Genomic DNA, 23194 nt, shown 5'->3' on the forward strand with positions numbered 1-23194 from the left:
GAGTTATGATGACCCTCGGCAGTCAGGGATCATTATGTATTTTAAATGTAATTAACGGCAATAAGTTTATTATGTGCATAGACATGAAACACAAACGTGCTTTGATAGTCCTTAAGTATACTCAGAGCCATCTGTCCTCTTGCATTAACTAATAACCCTTCACTGTGCTGTCACATAAATGCAGGATTACCAAGCAGTGGAGCTGATGGTCTTAAGCTAGTCCACATTCTGATGTTCTGCTAATGTGGACTCGGACTACAAAAGTTTATCAAAGCGTTACAGAGTCCCAGGACTATGCTTTCATCTGTAGATCATTTGATCCAAAAATCTAATCCATCACCTGGTGAAGCTCTTAACTCGGTGCTGAGGTGTTTAATCTGTAACATCTCATTTTTGGATGGTAACCTTTGAAGTATCCAGCACCTCTGTGAGCGCGCCCACGAGTCCAGGACAGCACAGAGAGGAGAGTGTTAGTGCAGCTCCCTGTGACTCACACCTCCGCTACTTGTTGAGGGACGCTGCTGCTGTCACACGAAGCACCCGTGCGCACCTTTATTTTCAAATCCGCGTGCATGCGTGCGCGCGCGCAGCAGGGCTGCTTCCTGCTCACTCCGCGGTGCTGGTGCATGGAGGCGGCTGGGCTGGGCTCTGCTCGGCTTGTGTCCGGCGGAGTTGACGGAGTCAGCGCGGTGTCCCTGCTGCGGATATGTGGGAACGGGTTTAGGGCTGGGCTCGATTCAGCCCTTAACCTTATTCGGAGTCATGCGGACGTCGGGTGTCTTCAAACTACCACCGAGCTGCAACAGGAACTCCGAAATCCAGGCAAGTTCACAGAAGCGTCGGAGTGTGTGAGTGTGAGATTGTGTGTCTGTGGTGGTGCAGTCGGAGCAGCTGGGTGACATGAACTCTTTCATTCTGTGGGTCGGTAACGGTGCCGTGAGCTGCTGTGTTGTCGGAGAGGAATGCAGCAGCTCGGTCATCAGACACATTCCATGTCTGTACAGTGTCAGTGCAGATAGTCCGGCACGGCACGACAGTGCATGGCTATCCGTAGTTGAGGGACGCCTTATCCCAGTCAGTTGATAATGCTGTGCTGATTTTCACCACAGCATTATTGCAGCTGCTTCATTTCCCTCCGTCTGGGCTCCACGGGCTCAACAAGCTGCTGCATTTGACTGACACGGTTCCACCCGTGTGCACCAGCGAACGCTTTCGCATTTGTTCATTTTCGTCATGTATCACAACTTGTGGCTTCTCGGGAATTGAATTGATCCAGACCAGCTTCCTCTGCCGGCTGGAAACTGCAGATGCACCGTATGACTGGGTCAATGACACACTGAGTGTGGGCTTCCAGAGCCACACTGTAGAGAAAGTCCTTTCCAGCAGACGTTGCGCTCCTGTCTGTGTCATTCCTGCGTAATTACATGACCACAGGGTAATCGGAGTTCAGCGCATCATCCGGATCAGGCGTGCATTTACCGTCATGTGCAACCATGCAGCATATCACACCCTCACTGACACAAACTTGTGCCACAGCTGCTGAATGCAGTCTGCTGCTTCTCTCATTTTTGTTACTGCAGCGTTAATCCCACGGCAGAGGGGAATACAGATGTGTGTGTGTGTGTGTGTGTGTGTGTGTGTGTGTGTGTGTGTGTACTGGTCAGCACATTTATTTAATACATGGAGATTTAACGACATTTGGTTATCACATGAGCAGGGGATAGCTGTGATGTCATCAGTTGATCATTAAGAGAAAATGATCTGTTCAAACTTTTAATGTTTGATCTTATAAACAGAAATCTACCAGTCACTGTGTAATATTTACCCTGTGTGAAATCAAAGGCCCGGCCTGACGTCAGCCACTAACTCGTGGCACTGGATGTTTTTGTGTTGCCTTCTGAATGTCGTCCTCATGATTAACTTCTTCACGACTTCCTGTGTCTGTGGCCTCGGATGAAATGGTGACATGACTTTTTTCCATAGTCAGATTCTTTAACACTGACAGCCTGCTTACATCTCACATTAAGGCGTCTGTACTGATAAAATACTTTCCTGATTGTTTGCATGAATGAATTCATTGCTTTTTCATGTAGGACGCTATTGTAGGGATTGTTGATATAATATCTAATATATAATACAGTTGTTAAAGAATTTAATATCACTGGGAAGTTCACTTGAACATGACAGTATCATTGGGCACAGAAATGTGTGTTTAATGCATGTACTCTTTATTACTAAATACACACAGGCTCTTCTTCATGAACAGAAAGGTTTTGGGTCCTGCTGATATCCACCCTTTCCTCACATTTTCCCAGCAGGCGGTAGTCAGTCTATTGTAGATGCCTCATCTGAGCTTTTATGATAAAATCAGCTGCCTGATAAAACAAGTTCAATGAGAACACTGAGACTGATGTCGGACATTAATGTTTCTGTAAAACGTAAACAACAAGCTGGTTCGCTCTATTTTATGTTTTATATACAAGTCTTTCCACAAAAAGCTGGATGTTGTCTGATGAACCCATATTTTATTCACAATAAAACATATTTAACGTGTTTAAGAGGTCAAGAAAGTTGAAAAACCCAAGGAAACGTATCAACAGACAATAGGCAGGTCAGTGCTTAAGTAAAAAGAATTTGCAGTACAAACACGAGACGTGCAGTGGTTTCAGAACTGTAGCAATAACGTACTTAATGATGGGTTAAGGTACCCACTCTTATACTTGATTAAGAGCAGGCACCCTCATATGTCTTTAAGATTTAGAGCTGAGTGCATTATTACTTTGTGTATTTGGCACTCTTCTTAAGCATTCACAGAAGGACAAAGGGAACATTTTACGCTCTTTGGTGCATGCTGCAGTCACTGCGACTGGCTTTTCCATTTCACTTTTCTTTGTTCATTACTGTACAGGAACTTAGGAAGAACAGCAAATATGTGAGTGCTTCTGTACTTTTGTTTGTACCTCATTTAATTTACAAGCTCTCCACAGATGTGGACGTTTGAAGGTTTTGGTGATTAACTCTGGGGAAAAACCCACTGTCAGGTGGCCAGTAACTACAGTGAGCTCTGGCAGGTCTAAACATATGAATAAGTAAATACTAAAACTGAAAAATACTCCCATTACAAAATATTTTTGAAGGCCTCTTCAAATATTATTCATTTCAAACATTTGCCCCCGTGTCTGTCCTCAGGCTGCCATCTCTGGTTTTCTTGTGCAGTGATAACATGAAGGTTTAGATTAGCATTAATTTTGGCATTAGCCTTTGTAGCCCGAGGACTGAGAGCGTGACAAAGGTGGGTTAGTGGTGTGTATCACTGTCTGCTGCAGTTTAACAGTATCACCAGGGAGATCCAGACCGAGCTTCACTCAGACAGCCACAATGAACGTGTTCACTGTCACCTCAGCCACCATGAAAACGTTCAGACATCTCTGTACTGTGAACATAGTTGCAGCCATTGCATGTGTTTGAATGAACAGAGACATTAACTCTTTACATTTCCTCCTTCCTAAAGCACTCTGACGGGTTGTGACTCAGACCAAGAGCTCTGGACTAATCTGTGCCATGAAGACCAAGAAATCTCAAGCAGTTAGGCCAAGCTCACCTGCCTGCCAACCAAAGTCTCGCTTCACCTTACGAAGTAGAAAGAAGAAGGAGAGGTTGATCCGAGGCAAGCTTCGCATCCGCTCCATGCCTGGAGCGTTCCTAGTGCTTGGCGTGGTTGTGGTGGTTGTTGGCACTGCTCTGGCTGTGGCAGGATACTGGCCCTATCAGATATCAAGGTCGTCCATCCTGGGAGCTGCAGATGGGGAAAGCGCCTCTGAATCACAGACTTCCGGCTGGAGTCTGGGACCCAAGGGCTTCCTGTCCACAGCCAGTCTCATTCACAGTGAGAGGATGAAGCTGTTGGGACCAGTCATCATGGGGGTGGGTCTCTTCATCCTCATATGTGCCAACACTGTCCTGTACGAAAACAGGGACAGAGAGACTCAGATGCTGCTGGCCCAGATGCGCAGTGTTATCTGCTCCGTGTCTGCGGCTGTGCCTTCAGCTGACCTTAAAGAAATAGCAGCAGCCAATTCGATGGCCAAACACTACCAGTGGGTTAGCAGTCTACCAGCTGCCCATCTCAACATTCTCTGTCTGCAGCAGCTGGCCACCTCTGAGCCCCTGCTCCAGAGCAGAAGCACCGTAGACCAGGGGCACAGCATGGAGGGTTTCTACCAGCAAGCTGTTCTTCCGATGGAAGGCCTCCACCACCAGGAGTCAAAGCCTCCGTGTTCCGCCAAAGCTTCCCTCTCCAGCTCATGCAATTCCAGTCAGACTGACTTTAATGCACAGCTGGGTGCTAAATGTGAAGAGAGAGCCAGCTGCAGTTCACACACTGGCCCACTTGTTAAGACCAATGTGTGCCTGGTATCTGCAGGCTCCATGTCCACCTTAGGGGTGGATGAAGTTGATGTCCCAGCTGCTCAACCAAGGCGCTGCCACAGTATGAGCTACAGGACTAACCCTTACACAAAGCGAACTGGTAGGTGTATGGAGAGAGAGCACATTCAGGCAAATCAGCTTGAAGTCACTCGTATGGAGGCGAGCTCACAGGTTTGTGTAAACGTTCTTGGACAGGTTGCCGATTCTGCAGAGCAGACTCACCAAAGCTGGCCTCGGCTAGATCTGGGCAACGGCAGACGATACCTGAAACTGGAGAACAAAGAAGACTCGGTGGAAAAACTGCTGGACCAGTTGGAGCACCAGTGCTCTCAGGGGGATACAAGTTTTGGATCTGGGCCTTTCCAGTGATGGCTGCAAACCCAGAATGGAATAATTATATCTCGATTTGATTTTAGTTTTCACTTCTGTGCAGGGCAGAGAATAACCGAGCCCAGGAATATTTGGAGTACGGCATTTCTATGAGCTCTTTCCCAAGCTTCAGTGGAGTATTGATACACAGCGTTTGCTTGGCTGGATGTGGCAGATGTTTTCTATCATTCAAGGAGATGAACAATATACATCCCCTACACTGATGCAGCTGAGGGGATCACAGTGTTTACTTCTGCTGTTTGGGTTGGCAGCATTGCAATAAATCAACTTGTATGTTGCCAAAATGTGTTTGCCTGTTTCTGGAACACAGCATGCACACAGTAAAAGGAGAGAGACTGTTTACACTGTGCAGTCAGTTCAGAACCAAACTACTCGGACTCCGGAGTCCATAAAGAGAAATGCAACCAGTGTATGAACATGGGACTTTTTTCCCTATTCCAAATGCAATGCATGACAGTGATGTACAATATGCAATATGTTGCATCTCAATTCTTATGCAAGTGATGTCATTGTTGGTTTTATATGCATAAGTAGTAACAAATGGTTATTCTGATTTAAAACAACTTGGATCTTATTCTCGTGTGTGTGTGTGTGTGTGTGTGTGTGTAGATAGGTGTATACCCATTTCCTACAGAATCGGTCATGATAACATTGTGCCAAACATCAGAAGACCAGCAGTGTCAGCCTGTACTTCATGTTTGCTGTTCTAGTGTGTTACATTAAGCACATCACTGATAGCTTCAAAATGGACCTTTAATGTTAAAAAACTGCAACAAAGAGCCAACACCCGATCCTGCAGCTGATGACTGTTGACTAATTTTCTGTTATTTTAGCTACTCCATAAAATGCAAAACATAACATTTTAATTACATGTGTCTTCATTAAGGTTTGATGTCTCGTTATTTACCTTTTAGAGCAGTTCACAAACATTTAATAGTGGTTTATAACCCACGTTAATCCACATTAACATTTAGCAATGGCTGCTTGGGACTATAAGATATTTGTTAAATGATTGTGTATGAAAGCAAAGTGCTACTAATTTAGTAACTAGTCTGTCTGATCATTTGGTTAGTGTTTTTGTCATGACTAAAAATGGTGACCAAACCTATGACAATAAGATCCAAGTTAACAAAAAGATTATTGAAGGAAGAATTGTTTGTTGTGCTTCTCCTGGTGAATGCAGTATCATCTTGTAATGAATACAGGGATGCCCCCTTCTTCTGGTGTCCAGTCGACTCTTTCATAGTGTGCCCAGTATTTATGAGGAGGGTGACCAAGCCCCCACACATCTTCCACTCTCGTCACATCATCCTTTGATCAATGGACTGAATGGATTGTGTGGACAAGGCAACCCTGCGACTCCACTTAGATTTAGTAAGGTTGCTGTTACTGCATACAGCTGGGTGTGTGTCATAGAGGAAGAAGACGATGAATTGCAGTCTCCTGGGCGCTCCTTACGTGCAGATGTGCAGGGGCCATTGCTCCATGTTCCTTTGAATCAACACTACTCTGCTTTTCTTTTTGTCTGTGCTGCCTGCTCTGTATGCCACATGTATCTACATGCATACCAAGCAATATGTGCAGAACAACCACTGACTGCCTTGCCCTGTGCTGGACACCAAATTATATAACATTACCATTCCCGTGTTATAAATATAAGGCAAAGCAAAAGTAACATCTTTGCTGTCATCTCATTTATGCACACTGTCCTCTCTACACATATCACTGACAATCCCATTCTTCACAGGAGACCTTGTATATTAAAAACATAGAACTGGGATCTGGACTTTCGCATCCCTCCCGAAATCCTCCAGTTGCAATTATCCTCAGCAAAGCCTGATGTATAGCTCCATATCCCTCCCCTCTCCTTAGCTTTTATTGTTCCTTCAGGGCAGGTATGCAGTCCCTCATGATCTCCTCTTATTTAATTGGTCGTTTACAAGATGGCCTCTAGGTTTCTAACAGCTCATAAAGCTAGCAGGCAGGACCTCCTGCGCTCTGTGGCAAAAGTACAGGAAAGTAGAAAATTACAGAGCTGCAAAAAGGTGTAGATGTGAAAAATGAGATCATAATTTAGAACTTTTGTGCCAGACATTGGGTCTTGTTGTCATTTGCTCAACTGGTCTCTGCAAGCTGTCTCCACACTGCCAACCAAAGCAACGAGAGTAGAGGCTTCTGGAGTGAATGGCTTTGTTAAGCATTCAGCATTCAGACACAGTCATTTGCACATAATTGTTACTGTCCATTAGCTAATGTAGCCAAATACATTAGGATCTGGGAAGCACTGAATAGCAGCATGTGCACAAGAGCTGAGTAATTATTACCACACCAGCACATGTCAGTTGTGATTATACTGGCTTCCTGTTAAATCCAGAATTCAAAATCCTGCTCCTCACATACAAGGTCTTAAATAATCAGGCCCCACCTTATCTTAATGACCTTGTAGTACCATATCACCCTATTAGAGCACTTCGCTCTCGCTCTGCAGGCCTACTTGTTGTTCCTAGAGTATTTAAAAGTAGAATGGGAGGGAGAGCCTTCAGTTTTCAGGCCCCTCTTCTGTGGAACCAGCTTCCAGTTTGGATTCAGGAGACAGACACTATCTCTACTTTCAAGATTAGGCTTCAAACTTTCCTTTTTGCTAAAGCATATAGTTAGGGCTGGACCAGGTGACCCTGAATCCTCCCTTAGTTATGCTGCAATAGACGTAGGCTGCCGGGGGATTCCCATGATGCACTGGGTTTTTCCTTTCCAGTCATCTTTCTCGCTCAGCATGTGTTAACAGACCTCTCTGCATTGAATCATACCTGTTATTAACCTCTGTCTCTCTTCCACAGCATGTCTTTATCCTGTCTTCCTTCTCTCACCCCAACCAATCACAGCAGATGGCCCCGCCCCTCCCTGAGCCTGGTTCTGCCGGAGGTTTCTTCCTGTTAAAAGGGAGTTTTTCCTTCCCACTGTCGCCAAAGTGCTTGCTCATAGGGGGTCATATGATTGTTGGGTTTTTCTCTGTATGTATTATTGTGGGTTTACCTTACAATATAAAGCACCTTGAAGTAACTGTTGTTGTCATCTGGTACTGTACAAATAAAACGGAATTGAAGTTCTTTCATCCCATCAGTTTTAAGGTAAAGGGTTTTTTTGCTGCAGCTTCTTGCAAATCATGTTACTGCTATCCCCTAACGGAGCAACTACAGGTGTTTTAAAGTGAATGTGGCACGTAGCACTTAGGATTTTTCCCCACTGGGATGTTGTGACCAAGTTGTTAAACCAGCATTTGCAGCTCTCAATTCGGAGGAGAGCAATAAAAAAAAAGAAAAAAAAAACTAAAAGCAAACAGGATTTTTACTACACAAGATTGCAAGCTGCAACTTTCTGCTGCAGTGAAAGCTGTGAAAAAAGCCAAGTACAAGCTCGGTTTCAAAAAGGCTGGGACACTCTAAATGTGAATAAAAAACGGTTCATGGGTCAACACATTGTATTCACAATAGAGCACAGAAAACATCAAATGTTTAAACTGAGAAAAACGTAAGGTTTTAAGATTGTCCAACATGAGATTCTAGCTGCAGTCCTGGGTCTTCTGTGAAGTCATGCTGTTGTAATAGTTGCAGTATGCAGTGTAGGACTGTCTTGTTGAAATATGCAAGGCCATACCTGAGAAAGATGTCTGAAGGAACATATGCTGCTCTAACACCTGTATATGCACCTGAGCATTGATGCTGTTGATCCAGACAGGCTTTGTAGCTGAGCCCTGAAAACAAGCTGGATGGTTTCTGGATCATTTTTACCTGTGGCTTCTTTGTAACGTACTTGCTTCTTCATGGAAGTCACCATGCCATTAACCCACATTTATGTACAGCATGAGGAGCTGCATTCAGACAGACATTGATGTCTTTAAGTGTTCCTGAGCCCTTGCAGTGATTTCCATGACACAGTCATGCCCGTTTTTGATGGATTAACGCTCAGAGATCGCGGACATTCAATATTATTTTTTGTCCTGGTCCCTTGTGCACAAAGATTCCTCCAGACTATCAGGATCTTTTGATGATATGTACTCTAGATGATATTCAAAGTCTTCACAATTTTATCTCAAGGAGATTTATTCTGTAATTGTTCCACAATTTGTTCACAGACTGTTGAACTGCTGCCCATCTTTGCTTCTGAGAAACGTATTCTATAAGATGCTCTTCTTCTGCGCGGGTATATTAGTGGCCTACTGCTAAATAACCCAGTCAGATGCCACACGTTCATCCAGCTTTTTCTTTTAGGCACTCAGTTTCCAGCCTTTTGTTGCTCTTTGTCCAAAATGTTTGAGAAATGTTGAAACATGAAATCAAGTTGAAAATGAGCTCATTTTTCATGAAATAATAAATCAGAATCAGAATACTTTAATAATTCCTAAGGAAATGATGTGGGTTACAGTCACTCCAAGACAGTAACAGTAACAGACTGCTATTCACGCATCTATTCATTTAAATCTCAGTTAAAAACTTACCTGTTTGACCGAACATTTTCAGTTAGTGCACATCCCCTATATTTTACCCTTATGTTATTTATCTTCTACTAATGTTCCGCTGTATAAATACCCCCACCTTATATTTATGAATACCCAGTAATTTTATCTTCTAAACTATGCTCTAATGTTTTATTTCTTATTTTGTCTGTACTTTTTTGGGTTTTTTGTTGTCTGTTATAGACTTTTATCTTATATCTTATGTTTTAATCTTGTTGTGAAGCACTTTGGTGTACCTTCGGTTTTAAATGTGCTATATAAATAAAGTTGTATTGTATTGTATTATATTGAATAATATAACTAGTGACATTAGTTACACCAGATTATTAGCATAAAAACTAAAACCAGTAAAGTAAAACTGTCTTGACAGGGCTCTAGACTAACTTTTTGCCATGGGCGTGCCGGTACGCCTAACTTTAAAAAGTTAGGCGTACCGGCACAAAAGTTAGGCGCACACAAATTTTATAATAATTTATATAATGTGCTTTTTCAGCATTCAAAGATTGATGACACCGTGTCAGAGCTGGCTATGAATTTCAGAAGCATCAGGCCTTAACAGAAAAGTTAGCAATAGTTCTTTTCCTATTACAGCTACATCCACTTCTGTCCTGCCTAGGCTGCTCACTAGGGCTGGGTATCATCACTGATTTCTATAATCCATTCGATTCCGGTTTTCAAAGTCCCGATTCGATTCAACTTAGCCTCAGACAGTCAGAAATATTATAATTCTGATCATTTATCAGCACTGACTTCTTCAGAATTGTGAACATCACAGCAGATGCCTTTGTGTGAAAGTAACTGAGAATAAAACAGAAAAACATGAAGGAGATTTTCCTGGTCTGGCTTTTTATAGCAGAAAACCTTAAAAATATTCTACAATGTTCTGCATATAAAGTTTAAATTTCTTCAGTACTGAACAACAGAAAAAATAGGCTTTCTTGTCCAAGGTCATTTAAGTGAAAAAGAAAAAGAAAAGAAAAAGACAGCAGCCGACAGCGCTGTAAACAACGGTAGACTGGTGGGTAATAAGGCAAGGCAAGGCAAGTTTATTTGTACAGCACAATTCAACAACAAGGTGATTCAAAGTGCTTTACAGAGACATTAGAAACAAAAACAAATAAAAAGCATGATTTAAAATTGATTAAAACAAGCAAACAAACAAACAAACTAATTAACAAACAAACAAACAACAGTATATAAAATCAAAACAGATAAAATCAAAACAGATAAAATCAGTAGTTAAATGTAAGTTTTGAAATTTAAGCTTAAAAGTGTGGATTTGGTGCTTTATTCAAATGCAGCTGAGAACAGGTGAGTCTTCAACCTGGATTTAAATAAACTGAGTGTTTCAGCTGATCTGAGGCTTTCTGGGAGTTTGTTCCAGATATAAGGAGCATAAAAGCTGAATGCAGCTTCTCCGTGTCTGGTTCTGACTCTGGGAACTGATAAAAGACCGGATCCAGATGACCTGAGGGATCTGGATGGTTCATACTGGGTCAGGAGGTCATTGATGTATTTTGGTCCTAAACCATTCAGAGCTTTATAGGCCAGCATCAGAACTTTAAAGTCTATCCTCTGACGGACAGGCAGCCAGTGTAAAGACCTCAGAGCTGGACTGATGTGGTCCACTTTTTTGGTCTTAGTGAGGACTCGAGCAGCAGAGTTCTGAATGAGCTGTAGTTGTCTGACTGATTTTTTTAGGTAGACCTGTAAAGATGCTGTTACAGTAATCAAGCCTACTAAAGATGAATGCATGGACTAGTTTTTCCAGGTCCTGTTGAGACATCAGATCTTTTATCCTTGATATATTCTTGAGGTGATAGTAAGCTGATTTTGTTACTGTCTTAATGTGTTTTTCTAAGTTTAGGTCTGCATCCATCACTACACCCAAATTTCTCGCCTGGTTTGTGGTTTTTAGATGTATAGATTGAAGTTCTCTGGTGACCTGTAATCGTTTTTCTTTGGCGCCAAAGACTATTACTTCAGTTTTGTTTTTGTTTAGCTGGAGAAAATTGTGGCACAACCAGTCATTGATTTCCTCAATGCATTTACCAAGAGCCTGTACAGGGCCTCGGTCTCCTGGTGACATTGTGATATATATTTGTGTGTCATCTGCATAGCTGTGGTAGTTTATTTTGTTGTTGTTTATAATCTGTGCCAGTGGGAGCATGTAGATGTTAAACAGAAGGGGTCCCAAGATGGAACCTTGGGGAACTCCACATGTGATACTTGTCTGCTCAGATGTGAAGTTACCTATTGATACAAAGTATTTCCTGTTTTCTACGTATGTTTTGAACCAGTTTAGTACAGTTCCTGAAAGACCTGCCCAGTTCTCCAGTCGTTTGAGTAATATGTTGTGGTCAACTGTATCAAATGCTGCACTGAGATCCAGTAAAACTAGGACTGACATTTTTCCACTGTCTGTATTCAGACATATGTCATTGAACACTTTGGTCAGAGCGGTTTCAGTGCTGTGGTTCTGTCTAAAACCTGACTGGAAGGCATCGTAGCAGTTATTCTGTTTTAAGAAGTAACTGAGCTGTTGAGAAACTGCTTTTTCAATGATCTTACTTAAAAACGGGAGATTTGAGATCGGCCTGTAGTTGTTCATTTGTGTCTTGTCAAGATTGTCCTTTTTCAGTATAGGTTTGATTACAGCAGTTTTTAGTGATTCTGGAAACACACCTGATAATAAAGAAAAGTTGACGATCTGTAACAGGTCTGACTCTAAAGTCTTTGAGACCTTTTTGAAAAAACTTGTTGGCAGGACATCTAAACAGCAGGAGGAGGAGTTCAGTTGACCTAAGATGTCCTCCAGGTCTTTGCTGTTAATAGGTTGAAACTGTTTCATGGTGTTTAAACAGTTTTTTGGTGGACACAGTACATATTCTGGATCTGCTGTTGATGTACCAATTGCTTGTCTTTTGGATTTTGTCTGTGAAGAATTTGGCAAAGTCATTGCAGGCCATGGTTGAATGAAGTTCAGCTGCCACTGACACAGGAGGGTTTGTTAGCCTGTCAACTGTAGAAAATAAGACCCGAGCATTATGGCTGTTTTTAGTGATGATGTCAGAGAAGTAGGACCTCCTTGCATTCCTCAGTTGTAAATTATAATTGTGAAGTTTCTCTTTATAGATGTCATAATGAACCTGGAGGTTTGTTTTTCTCCATCTGCGCTCAGCTTTCCTACACTCTCTTTTTTCATTTTTCACCAGTGTGGAGTTTCTCCATGGAGACTTTTTCCTTCCAGAGATAACCTTCACCTTAATGGGAGCAATAGTGTCCATTACATTTAACATGTTAGCATTGAAGCTATTGACGAGCTCATTGACTGACCCTCTGGACAGGTCAGGTGTTAATGGGAAGACCTGGTTAAAGATCTCACTACTGTTTTCAGTTATACACCGTTTTGTGATCACTGCTGTTGATATATTTATGTGGTCTGAGATTTTACTTTCAAAGAAAACACAGTAATGATCAGACAGGCCCACATCAGACACAGTAACCTTTGAAATGCTCAGGCCTTTGGAGATCAGTAGGTCAAGAGTGTGTCCTCTATTATGTGTGGCCTCTGTTACATGCTGAGTCAGCCCAAAGTTGCCCAGAGTGTTACTCAGGTCTTTAGTCCCTTTGTCCTAATAAGCGAATGAATAATACAGAAAACAGAGATTGGAGACGGGAAACTGTTCTTGAAGTACAGAGAGAGAGAGAGAGCTGTGCATGGAGTGTGATTTTAATAGTCGTGGAAGCAAAAATTCATGACGACATTGATCAAATGTGAAGCGCAGTTTGCTGCTTCTTTTGCTGCTGGCTCGGCGAATTTTGGTTGGAGAGAGACAAAACCTGCAGCTCAGAATCAGCACAAAAAGACGCAATCACAGCGCGGACCGGACGCATCAGGATCGCTGTGCTCCGACAGCGTGTCCGTCTACGGGCCGTCGGGTGAGAAAGCCGAGAAAGACAAAGTTGATTCTGATGCGTCGGGTCTGTGTTTACATCTTTGTGTGGAGTCCGTGTACCTGCTCTCATCTGCTGTTTGGTTGTTGTTGAACTGGTTTTGTGAGCTTTAATCTGAGAATCTGGCGTTTCTGGCAAAACACAGTTATATTTAAAAGTCGAGTCAGGATTTAATGAATTGATATCGCTTTATTCAAGCTACTCACCTCCCACTTCCACCTGCACTTTCAACTGGACCACGGCCAATCAGAGAGGTCCCGCCCCTTACTATCTCTGATTGGTTTAGTCCACGATAGGGGCAAAATGTGTGTCTGTTGTTGACCACAGGGAAGGTTGCAGATTTTTTTTTTTTTTGCTACCCGAACAGTTGGTCGCACAGGTGCAACCAAATATTTTTTTTTAGTCGCACCACTGAAAAATTTGGTCGCATTTGCGACCAAATTAGTCGCACTCTAGAGCCCTGCTTGACTTAACCAAACACTACTGATAGTTGGTCTATCTAAATTCATTGTAACTGAATGGGGACAGCATGACTGTGCGGTGTTAGGACTGTAAACCACAGAAAGAAGGTTCTGGGTTCAAATTCACCATTTATGTGTTTTCTGTTTGGGTACTCCATCTGTCAGTTGAAAGTTATGCATGTTAGGTTGCCATAGGTGGGAATAATTGTTTCCCTCTGTGTCAACCATCAAACTGTGTCAAAACAGCTTTTGCATTATGCTAATAAACATTCAATTCAATTTAATTCAAATTTATGTGTGTAATGCCAAATTACAGCAACAGTTGCCTCAAGGTGGTTTATATTGTAAGATAAAGACCCTACAATAATACGAAAAAAAAGAAGCTCCAACAATCATATGACCCCCTATGAGCAAGCACTTTGGCGACAGTGGGAAGGAAAAACTCCCTTTTAACAGGAAGAAACCTCCAGCAGAACCAGGCTCAGGGAGGGGCGGGGCCATCTCCTGTGATTGGTTGATGTGAGAGAAGGAAGACAGGATAAAGACATGCTGTGGAAGAGAGACAGAGGTTAATAACAGATATGATTCAATGCAGAGAGGTCTGTTAACACATAGTGAGTGAGAAAAGGAAACACTCAATGCATCATGGGAATCCCCCGGCAGCCTACGTCTATTGCAGCATAACTAAGGGAGGATTCAGGGTCACCTGGTCCAGCCCTAACTATATGCTTTAGCAAAAAGGAAAGTTTGAAGCCTAATCTTGAAAGTAGAGATAGTGTCTGTCTCCTGAATCCAAACTGGAAGCTGGTTCCACAGAAGAGGGGCCTGAAAACTGAAGGCTCTGCCTCCCATTCTACTTTTAAATACTCTAGGAACAACAAGTAGGCCTGCAGAGCGAGAGCGAAGTGCTCTAGTAGGATATTATGGTCGACAGTATCGAACGCTGCACTGAGGTCTAGCAGGACAAGCACAGAGATGAATCCACTGTCAGAGGCCATAAGAAGATCATTTGTAACCTTCACTAAAGCTGTTTCTGTGCTGTGATGAGCTCTGAAACCTGACTGAAACTCTTCAAATAAACCTCTGCAGATGATCTGTTAGCTGTTTGACAACTACTCTTTCGAGGATGTTTGATATAAAGGAAGGTTGGAGATTGGCCTATAATTAGCTAAGACTTCTGGGTCTAGAGATGCTTTTTGAGTAAAGGTTTAACTACAGCCAGCTTGAAGACCTGTGGTACATAGCCGATTATTAGAGATAGGTTGATCATATTTTTTTTTGTGTGTCCCGTTTGGATCTTTACCATCAGAATTGTTGTCTTAAGGCCAAGAAAGATGCCAAGCGGATTTATTTTACCAAGTGGATCATCATGGCCTTGCCATATTGGTCCATTTGATTGACCTTTATTATAATTATGAATTTATTTTATTTTCGGTTGCTACAAACGGGACAGACATGACTGGGGGATAGGACAGGGAGAAAGAATGAAAGAAAGAGAGGGAGAGAAAGAAAACCAAAGGGGAGAAGAGACGGCGAGAAGGGGGAGAAGAAAGAAAGAAACAAACAAAACACCTGGGTCACCTGTATGGAGAAAAAAAAAACAGAAGAGAAAGCAAACAACAAAGAGCAACATAATAAAAACAGCACCATCACAATAAACTAGCTAGCAGTAGATATCAGTAGATACTAAATAATAAACGATATTGTGCAGCACGCAAGATAGACAGCGCACAGTGTGCTTTGAGGCAGCAGCCAAGAAAGCTGTAGTCCGCGTCTGTGAATACCCATGTGTACACCTGTGAGCATGGACGCGCTTGTATTTCAAAGGTTTCTCCATGTAACGATCTGCTAGGGAGTGTGGGGGGGCCACAGCCCCGTCCTCCAGGGCATGAAGCAGGTATGGAGGAGATCAAAACTCCAGACATCCAGAGGCCCCCAGAACACAAGAGACCAAGGAAGACCAACAGAGGGGCAGCCGCGCCACTGTCCCAGAAAGAACTGAGGAGAGTCCCAGATGAGGGCTCACTCAGCAGCCGCGGAGCAGAAACCAGGGGGAGTTGCAGTGACGCGCCCGTGAGCTCCGCCGGTAGCCAGCCGTGCCTGAGTGACCGAGCCCCAGGCCGAGAGGCCGGGGGCACCCCACCTCCGAAGTGGCCCGAGCGAGCCCCAGGCTCCAGGCCCCGATAAGCGGCCGCCAAGGAGTGAGCCGGTGTGTACCTGGACGCCCATCCCCGGACACAAAGAACCACCAACGCACCGATGTCTGAGGGAGTCCGCCACTGGCAGGGGAAGTGGTGGTGGGGGGAGATAGGCCTCCAAACCTTGGAGGGCCTGAGATGTCCCCAGAGAGGTGACGTCTGATACCCAGCCTGACATATAGACACAGACATACAGGCACACACAGACACAAACATCCATTCCCACCCTCATGCTCTCATATGCACTTACTCCACACTCAACCAACGTGGAGACAGACATAAAGAGACGCTGTACACACGATCACACTCCCCAAGCGTACTCTACGAACCGGGTCTAGGTACCCTTGCCCCTGGAGGGGGGAACTGCACCCAGACCCAGGTGGTGTTACCCTTTTCCCTGCGTTGGGGAGAAGCAGACCGCCCCGACTCCGCAGCAGCAGGGAGGCCCCACACTCCAGACCGCAGACGGACGGCCAACTCCTCCTAGCCCCCCCGCTCTAACAGGCCGCAGAGGTTGATCATATTTAAGATCGAAGCATTAATTAATGGCAGGACTTCTTTGAGCAGTTTTGTAGGAATGGGGTCTAAAAGATGGTTTGGAGGAAGTAATTATTGAAGTTAACTCAGAAAGATCAATTGGAGAAAAAGAGTCTAACTTAACATCAATGGTACTAAGAGTAGCTGTAGATAATATTACATCTGTGGGATGATTACTGGTAATTTTTTCTCTAATGATAAAAATTTTATTTGTGAAGAAGTTCATGAAGTCATTACTAGTTAAGGTTAAAGGGATGGTTGGCTCAAAAGAGCTCTGACTTTTTGTCAGCCTGGCTACAGAGCTGAAGAGAAACCTGGGATTGTTCTTATTTTCTTCAATCAGTGATGAATAGTAAGATGTTCTGGCTTTGCGGAGGGCTTTCTTATAAAGCAGCAAACTATTTCTCCAGGCTAAATGATGATCCTCTAGATTTGTGACACGCCATTTCCTCTCCAGATTACGAGTCATCTGCTTTAGGCTACGTGTTTGAGAATTATACCACGGAGTCAGGTACTTCTGATCTGAGACCTTAGTTTTCACCGGAGCTACAGTATCCAGAGTCGTACGTAGTGAGGAGGTGAAATTATTAACAAGATAATCGACCTCTATTTGGGTAGCGTTCAGATAGCTGCTCTGCTCTGTGTTGGTACAGGGCATTGAAGATGATAACAGTGGGTGGATTATATTCTTAAACTTAGTTACAGCACTTTCAGAAAGACATCTACTTTGATAAAGTCTACTCTCCACCGCTGTGTAATCAATTATTGTAAATGTAAATGTTATCAGGAAATGATCAGACAGGAGAGGGTTTTCAGGAAACACTGTTAAATGTTCAGGTTCGATGCCATATGTTAAAACAAGATCTAGAGTGTGATTAAAGTGGTGGGTGGGTTCTTTTACATTTTGAGAGAAGCCAATTGAGTCTAATAACAGATTAAATGCCATGTTGAGGCTGTCATTTTTAGCATCTACATGGATGTTAAAATCACCCACAATAAATATTTTATCTGAGCTCAGAACTAAATTAGATATAAAGTCTGAGAAATCAGACAGAAACTCTGTGTAAGGCCCAGGTGGACGATAGATGATAACAAGTAAGACTGGTTTCTGAGTTTTACAGCTGGGGTGGACGAGGCTAAGCATCAGGCTTTCAAATGAATTAAAAGTCTGTCTTGGTCTTTCATTAATTAATAGGCTGGTGTGAAAAATTGCTGCCACACCGCCCCCTCGGCCTGTGCTTCGAGATTTCTGGTAGTTAGAATGACTCGGGAGTGCTGATTCATTAAAACTAACATAATCATCCTGCTGCAACCAGGTTTCTGTAAGGCAGAGTAAATCAATTTGTTGATCAATTATTAAGTCATGTACTAACAGAGACTTGGAGGAGAGAGACCTAATATTTAATAATCCACATTTCACTGTTTTACTCTTTGGTTCAGATGTGGATACTTTATTGTTCTTTCTTTGTAATTGTTTATGTTTAAGTTGTTTGTTGCTGGTTTTTAGTTTGTTTTTCGTCTTTTTGGGAGCTGACACAGTCTCTATGGAGATGGGTTTTTGGGGGGGTAGCAGGAGGAGAGAAGCTGCAGAGAGGCGTGTAAGACTGCAACTCTGCTTCCTGGTCCCAACTCTGGATAGTCATATTTTGGGGGGTTTAATAAATTTGTCCATATTTCTAGAAATGAGAGCTGCTCCATCCAAAGTGGGATGGATGCCGTCTCTCCTAACAAGACCAGGTTTCCTCCAGAAGGTTTGCCAATTATCTAGGAAGCCCACATCGTTTCTGGGACACCACTCAGACAGCCAGCAATTTAAGGAGAACATGCGGCTAAACATGTCACTCCTGGTCTGATTGAGTCCCACATTGTTGTGCAAAGTTGCACACCGATTCAATATTGATTTTAGTGATCTCAGATTGGCGTAACCGGGTGTCATTACTGCCGACGTGAATTATGATCTTACTGAATTTACGTTTACCCTTAGCCAGCAGTTTTAAATTTCCTTCAATGTCGCCTGCTCTGGCCCCTGGAAGACAATTGACTATGGTTGCCGGTGTCTCGAGTTTGACCCCCGGCGGGTGTGTCGCTGAGTGGGGAAAAACGGTTAGACACATGAACGGGTTGGTGGTGTACCTGGGGCTTCTGTTTAGGACTATGCTTCCTCCTCAACGTGACCCAGCCGCCCTCTTTCCCCAGCTGCTTGGGGTCTGCCGGGGAACAGCTAGCGGGGCCTACGCTATCTTCGGCTGCACCAGCTACAGGGGCCTGGCTAGCTACGGGTGAATGAAGGGTGCGAAGCCGAGTCTCCAGTTCAGTAATCCTGGCCTCCAGAGCTGCAAATATGCTACATTTGTTACAGATATCATTACTGCTAAAGGAGGCCGAGGAGTAACTAAACATCTGACACAATGAGCAGGAAAGTGCAGGAGGGACAGGTGAAGTAGCCATGGTGCTAACAAGTCGGCTATGAGCTAAGCTAAGCTAGCAAAACAGTACAGAGACAGTGAGTGAATACTTTGGCTATAAATTAGGTAGTGAGTACACAGAAAGTGTGCTTCGGATGAAGCACGTGAAGATTATACTATGAAAAAATAATCAATTTAAAAGTTTTTAATTAAATTGCTAAGCAGATAAGCTACTCAGAAACACCACTGTGTTTGAGCAGGAACAGGAAGTGATACTCTACCACAGAGCGAGCGAACACCAAGTGACAGCGCCACCAAAATGAGCATTTAACACTGATTAAATGCTCAAACTTAGGGAGCAAGAACCAGAAAATCATGCACACGAGGAATCACTTGGAGAGACTTGTGCTGAGAAACTGGGAGCGGGGAGATACAGAACTAGGTGTACCCACTGATGAGAGATGGCACAAGAATGAACACAGTGAATGAAAATACAACCTCAAAGTAATAAGACTAACAATGACTGAAGACTTGACAATGGAATATACAAAAGATAAGACTTAAATGACCAGTATTAACAAAACACAAGTGAAAATAACACAACTCACTAATGTGGGAACTAAATATTACCTAACTAAAGAATATAGGCTCTCATCACCAGGGATAGCCAAAAACTGACAGCACTATTTACTAAAGAAACAAGGAACATAAAGTCAAAGGAGCTTGCAAAGAAAAGCGTCTGGACTTCTTTAAGTTGCTTGAAGACGTTTCACCTCTCATCCAAGAAGCTTCTTCAGTTCTAAGGTCAAATGGTGGAGAGTCCCAGATATAAACCTAGTGGGAGTGACCCCCACAGAGGGACAAAAGGACCCCCTGATGATCCTCTAATCGCCTGAGCCAAGGTGTGAAACTGGGTGTGGGTCCCAATCAGCCAGAGTTTCGGGTGTGTTCATTGTGAAACCTGGCCCCACCTTATCATGCGAATTCCTGAGGTCAGATGGCCCAGGATGTGAGTGGGCGTTAAGGCGTCTGGGAAGGGATCTCAAAACTGGATTATAGATGGCAGAGAGTTGGTGTCGTAAACCCCCGCCTCTGTTCAAAGATGGTCGCTCACAGTGGACATAGATGCTTCTTCAAATCAAATCAAATCAAATCAAATCAAATCAAATCAAATCACTTTTATTGTCACATCACATGTGCAGGTACATTGGTACAGCACATGTGAGTGAAATTCTTGTGTGCGAGCTTCACAAGCAACAGAGTTGTGCAAAATACAATAATGTAAACAAGCAAAATACAAGAATGGCTACATCTGAAACTAATAAATATATGTACAATATATAATAGTGTATGCATTTCTGGATGTGTATACTAAATATTTTTCTACGTGTGTGTGTGTGTGTGTGTGTGTGTGTACACATATTTTACAAATTAAATACAGTAAACAATAAATAAAATATACAGAGTGAGACATGTGCAAAACAGTGGCATTACTGTACAGTATGGAGTGCATAATGTTAAAGTTCCAGTAGTGAAGCTGAGGTGTCTATGAAGTGTTCAGCAGTCTGATGGCCTGGTGGAAGAAGCTGTCTCTCAGTCTGCTGGTACGGGACCGGATGCTGCAGAACCTCCTTCCTGATGGAAGCAGTCTGAACAGTTTATGGCTGGGGTGACTGGAGTCCTTGATGATCCTCCCCGCTTTCCTCAGGCACCGCTTCCTGTAGATGTCTTGGAGGGAGGGAAGCTCACCTCCAATTATCCGTTCAGAGCACCACACTACTCGCTGGAGAGCTTTGCGGTTGTAGGCGGTGCTGTTGCCATACCAGGTGGTGATGCATCCAGTGAGGATGCTCTCAATGGCACAGTGATAGAAGGTCCTGAGGATGCGGGGGCTCATGCCGAATCTTTTCAGTCTCCTGAGAAAGAAGAGGCGCTGCTGCGCCTTCTTCACTGTTTTGTTTGTGTGTACTGACCACGTAAGATCCTCAGCCAGATGTACTCCAAGGAACCGGAAGCTGCTCACTCTCTCCACAGCAGCGCCGTTGATGGTGATGGGGGTGTGTACTTCTCTGCACCTCCGGAAGTCCACTATCAACTCCTTTGTCTTTGCGACGTTGAGGGTGAGATGGTTGTCTTGACACCAGTGGGTCAGGGCGCTGACCTCCTCCCTGTAAGCCGTCTCATCACCGTTGGTGATAAGACCCACCACTGTAGTGTCGTCCGCAAACTTCACAATGATGTTGGAGTTGTTAGTGGCTGTGCAGTCGTAGGTGTAGAGTGAGTACAGGAGAGGGCTCAGTACACACCCCTGTGGAGCACCAGTGTTCAGTGTGATGGGGGATGAGGTGATGCTGCCCAGTCTGACCACCTGGCGTCTGTCAGACAGGAAGCTAAGGATCCAGCTGCAGAGGGAGCTGCTCAGTCCTAGATCCTGCAGTTTCCTGTCCAGCTTCGAGGGAACGATGGTATTGAATGCTGAGCTGTAATCTACAAACAGCATTCTCACATACGTGTCTCTCTTCTCCAGGTGTGACAGGGCAGCATGTAGTGTCAGGGCTATGGCATCATCAGTGGACCTGTTGTGGCGCTATGCAAACTGTAGAGGGTCCAGTGAGTCGGGTAGTGCAGAGCAGATGAAGTCCCTGACCAGCTTCTCGAAGCATTTGCTTACGATGGGGGTCAGGGCTACAGGTCGCCAGTCGTTCAATGAGGAGATGGTGGAGGATTTGGGTACAGGGACGATGGTGGCCATTTTGAAGCAGGCTGGGACTACAGACAGAGAGAGGGAAAGGTTGAAGATGTGCGTGAACACTCCAGCCAGCTGAGCCGCGCATGACTTGAGGACGCGGCCGGGAATCCCGTCCGGACCAGTAGCTTTGCACGCGTTCACCTTCCTGAAGCACTTCCGCACATCCTCCTCAGACACAGTGTGCGCACTGACGTCATCCGCGGTGCGCACACTGTCCGGTCTCATGGTGTTCGCTGTGTCGAATCTAGCGTAGAATACGTTTAGATCCTCACACAGAGAGGCCGTGGTCTGCGGTGTGCTGGTTTTCCCTCTAAAGTCTGTGATCGTGTTTAGTCCCTGCCACATACTCCGAGGGTTGTCAAACTGTTGCTCCACCCTGTCCCTGTACTCACGTTTGGCTGCTTTGATTGTCTTCCGGAGTTGGTAATGTGCGTGTTTGTAGTCCGATGTGTTCGCGGAGGCAAAGGCGGTGTTCCGTGCCGCCAGTGCCGCGCGAACACCTCCGTTAATCCAGGGTTTTTGATTTGGGAAGGATTTAACTGTTCTGGATGGGACGACATCTTCCACGCATTTCCTGATAAATCCACAGACTGAGTCTGTGTACTCGTTAATGTCCCTAGCAGCCACGTGAAACATTTCCCAGTCCGCGTGATCAAAACAGTCCCGCAGCGCAGACTCCGATTGGTCCGTCCAACAGTGCACCGCCCTCAGGGTTGGAGCTTCCTGTTTCAGCTTCTGCCTGTAGGCGGGCAGGAGCAGGATGGAGCGGTGATCTGATTGGCCGAATGGGGCGCGGAGGAGGGCTTTGTACGCATCCCGGAAAGAGGTGTAGCAGTGGTCGAGTAGCCGATCTCCACGAGTGTTAAAATGGATGTGTTGGTGGAGTTTGGGTGAGACTTTCTTCAGGTTTCCCTTATTAAAGTCTCCGGTCGTGATAAACGCTGCCTCTGGGTGTGCGGTTTCCTCGCTGCTGATCGCGCTGTACAGTTCCCTGAGTGCTCGGTCAGTGTCGGCTTGTGGGGGAATGTAAACAGCCGTAATAATCACTGCTGTAAATTCCCTCGGTAGCCAGAATGGCCGGCACTTAATCATCAGGTACTCCAGGTCCGGTGAGCAGAAGGATTTGACCGGGTGCACGTTCGCATAATCACACCAGCTGTTGTTGATCATGAAACACACACCACCGCCTCTGCTTTTCCCAGTAAGATCCTGTGACCTGTCCACGCGGTGCACAGAGAACCCCGGTAGTTGTATTGCGGAGTCCGGTACCTTGTCCGATAGCCAGGTTTCTGTAAGGCAGATCACGCAGCAGTCCCGCATCTCTCGCTGGAATGAGATCCGTGCCCGAAGCTCGCACAGCTTGTTCTCCAGAGACTGCACATTAGCCAGTAATAAACTGGGTAACGGTGGTCTGTTAGTGCGCCGTCTCAGTCGAACCAGAACGCCAGATCTTCTCCCTCTGCGTCGGCGTTTGCGGCCTCCAGGGCCAGAGAACAAAGGCTTCTCAGGTGAGATGAATGGGGGGTCTGCAAACGGAGCGTCCGTGTTGCAAAACT

At 44.5% G+C, this 23194-nt stretch overlaps 1 protein-coding gene across 1 annotated transcript; it reads left to right on the plus strand.

Annotated features, from left to right (window-relative positions):
- The first annotated feature begins 519 nt into the window (after positions 1-519).
- tmem200b (transmembrane protein 200B) lies at positions 520-8079 on the plus strand. Its single transcript, XM_082521046.1, has 2 exons — positions 520-822; positions 3512-8079. Exon 2 carries the CDS (start codon positions 3562-3564, stop codon positions 4795-4797), a length of 1236 nt encoding a protein of 411 aa, XP_082377172.1. The 5' UTR covers positions 520-822; positions 3512-3561; the 3' UTR covers positions 4798-8079.
- The last annotated feature ends 15115 nt before the right edge of the window (positions 8080-23194 follow it).

The sequence above is a fragment of the Aulonocara stuartgranti genome (genome assembly GCF_965226115.1).
Source record: "Aulonocara stuartgranti genome assembly, chromosome: 22".
Taxonomy (NCBI): domain Eukaryota; kingdom Metazoa; phylum Chordata; class Actinopteri; order Cichliformes; family Cichlidae; genus Aulonocara; species Aulonocara stuartgranti.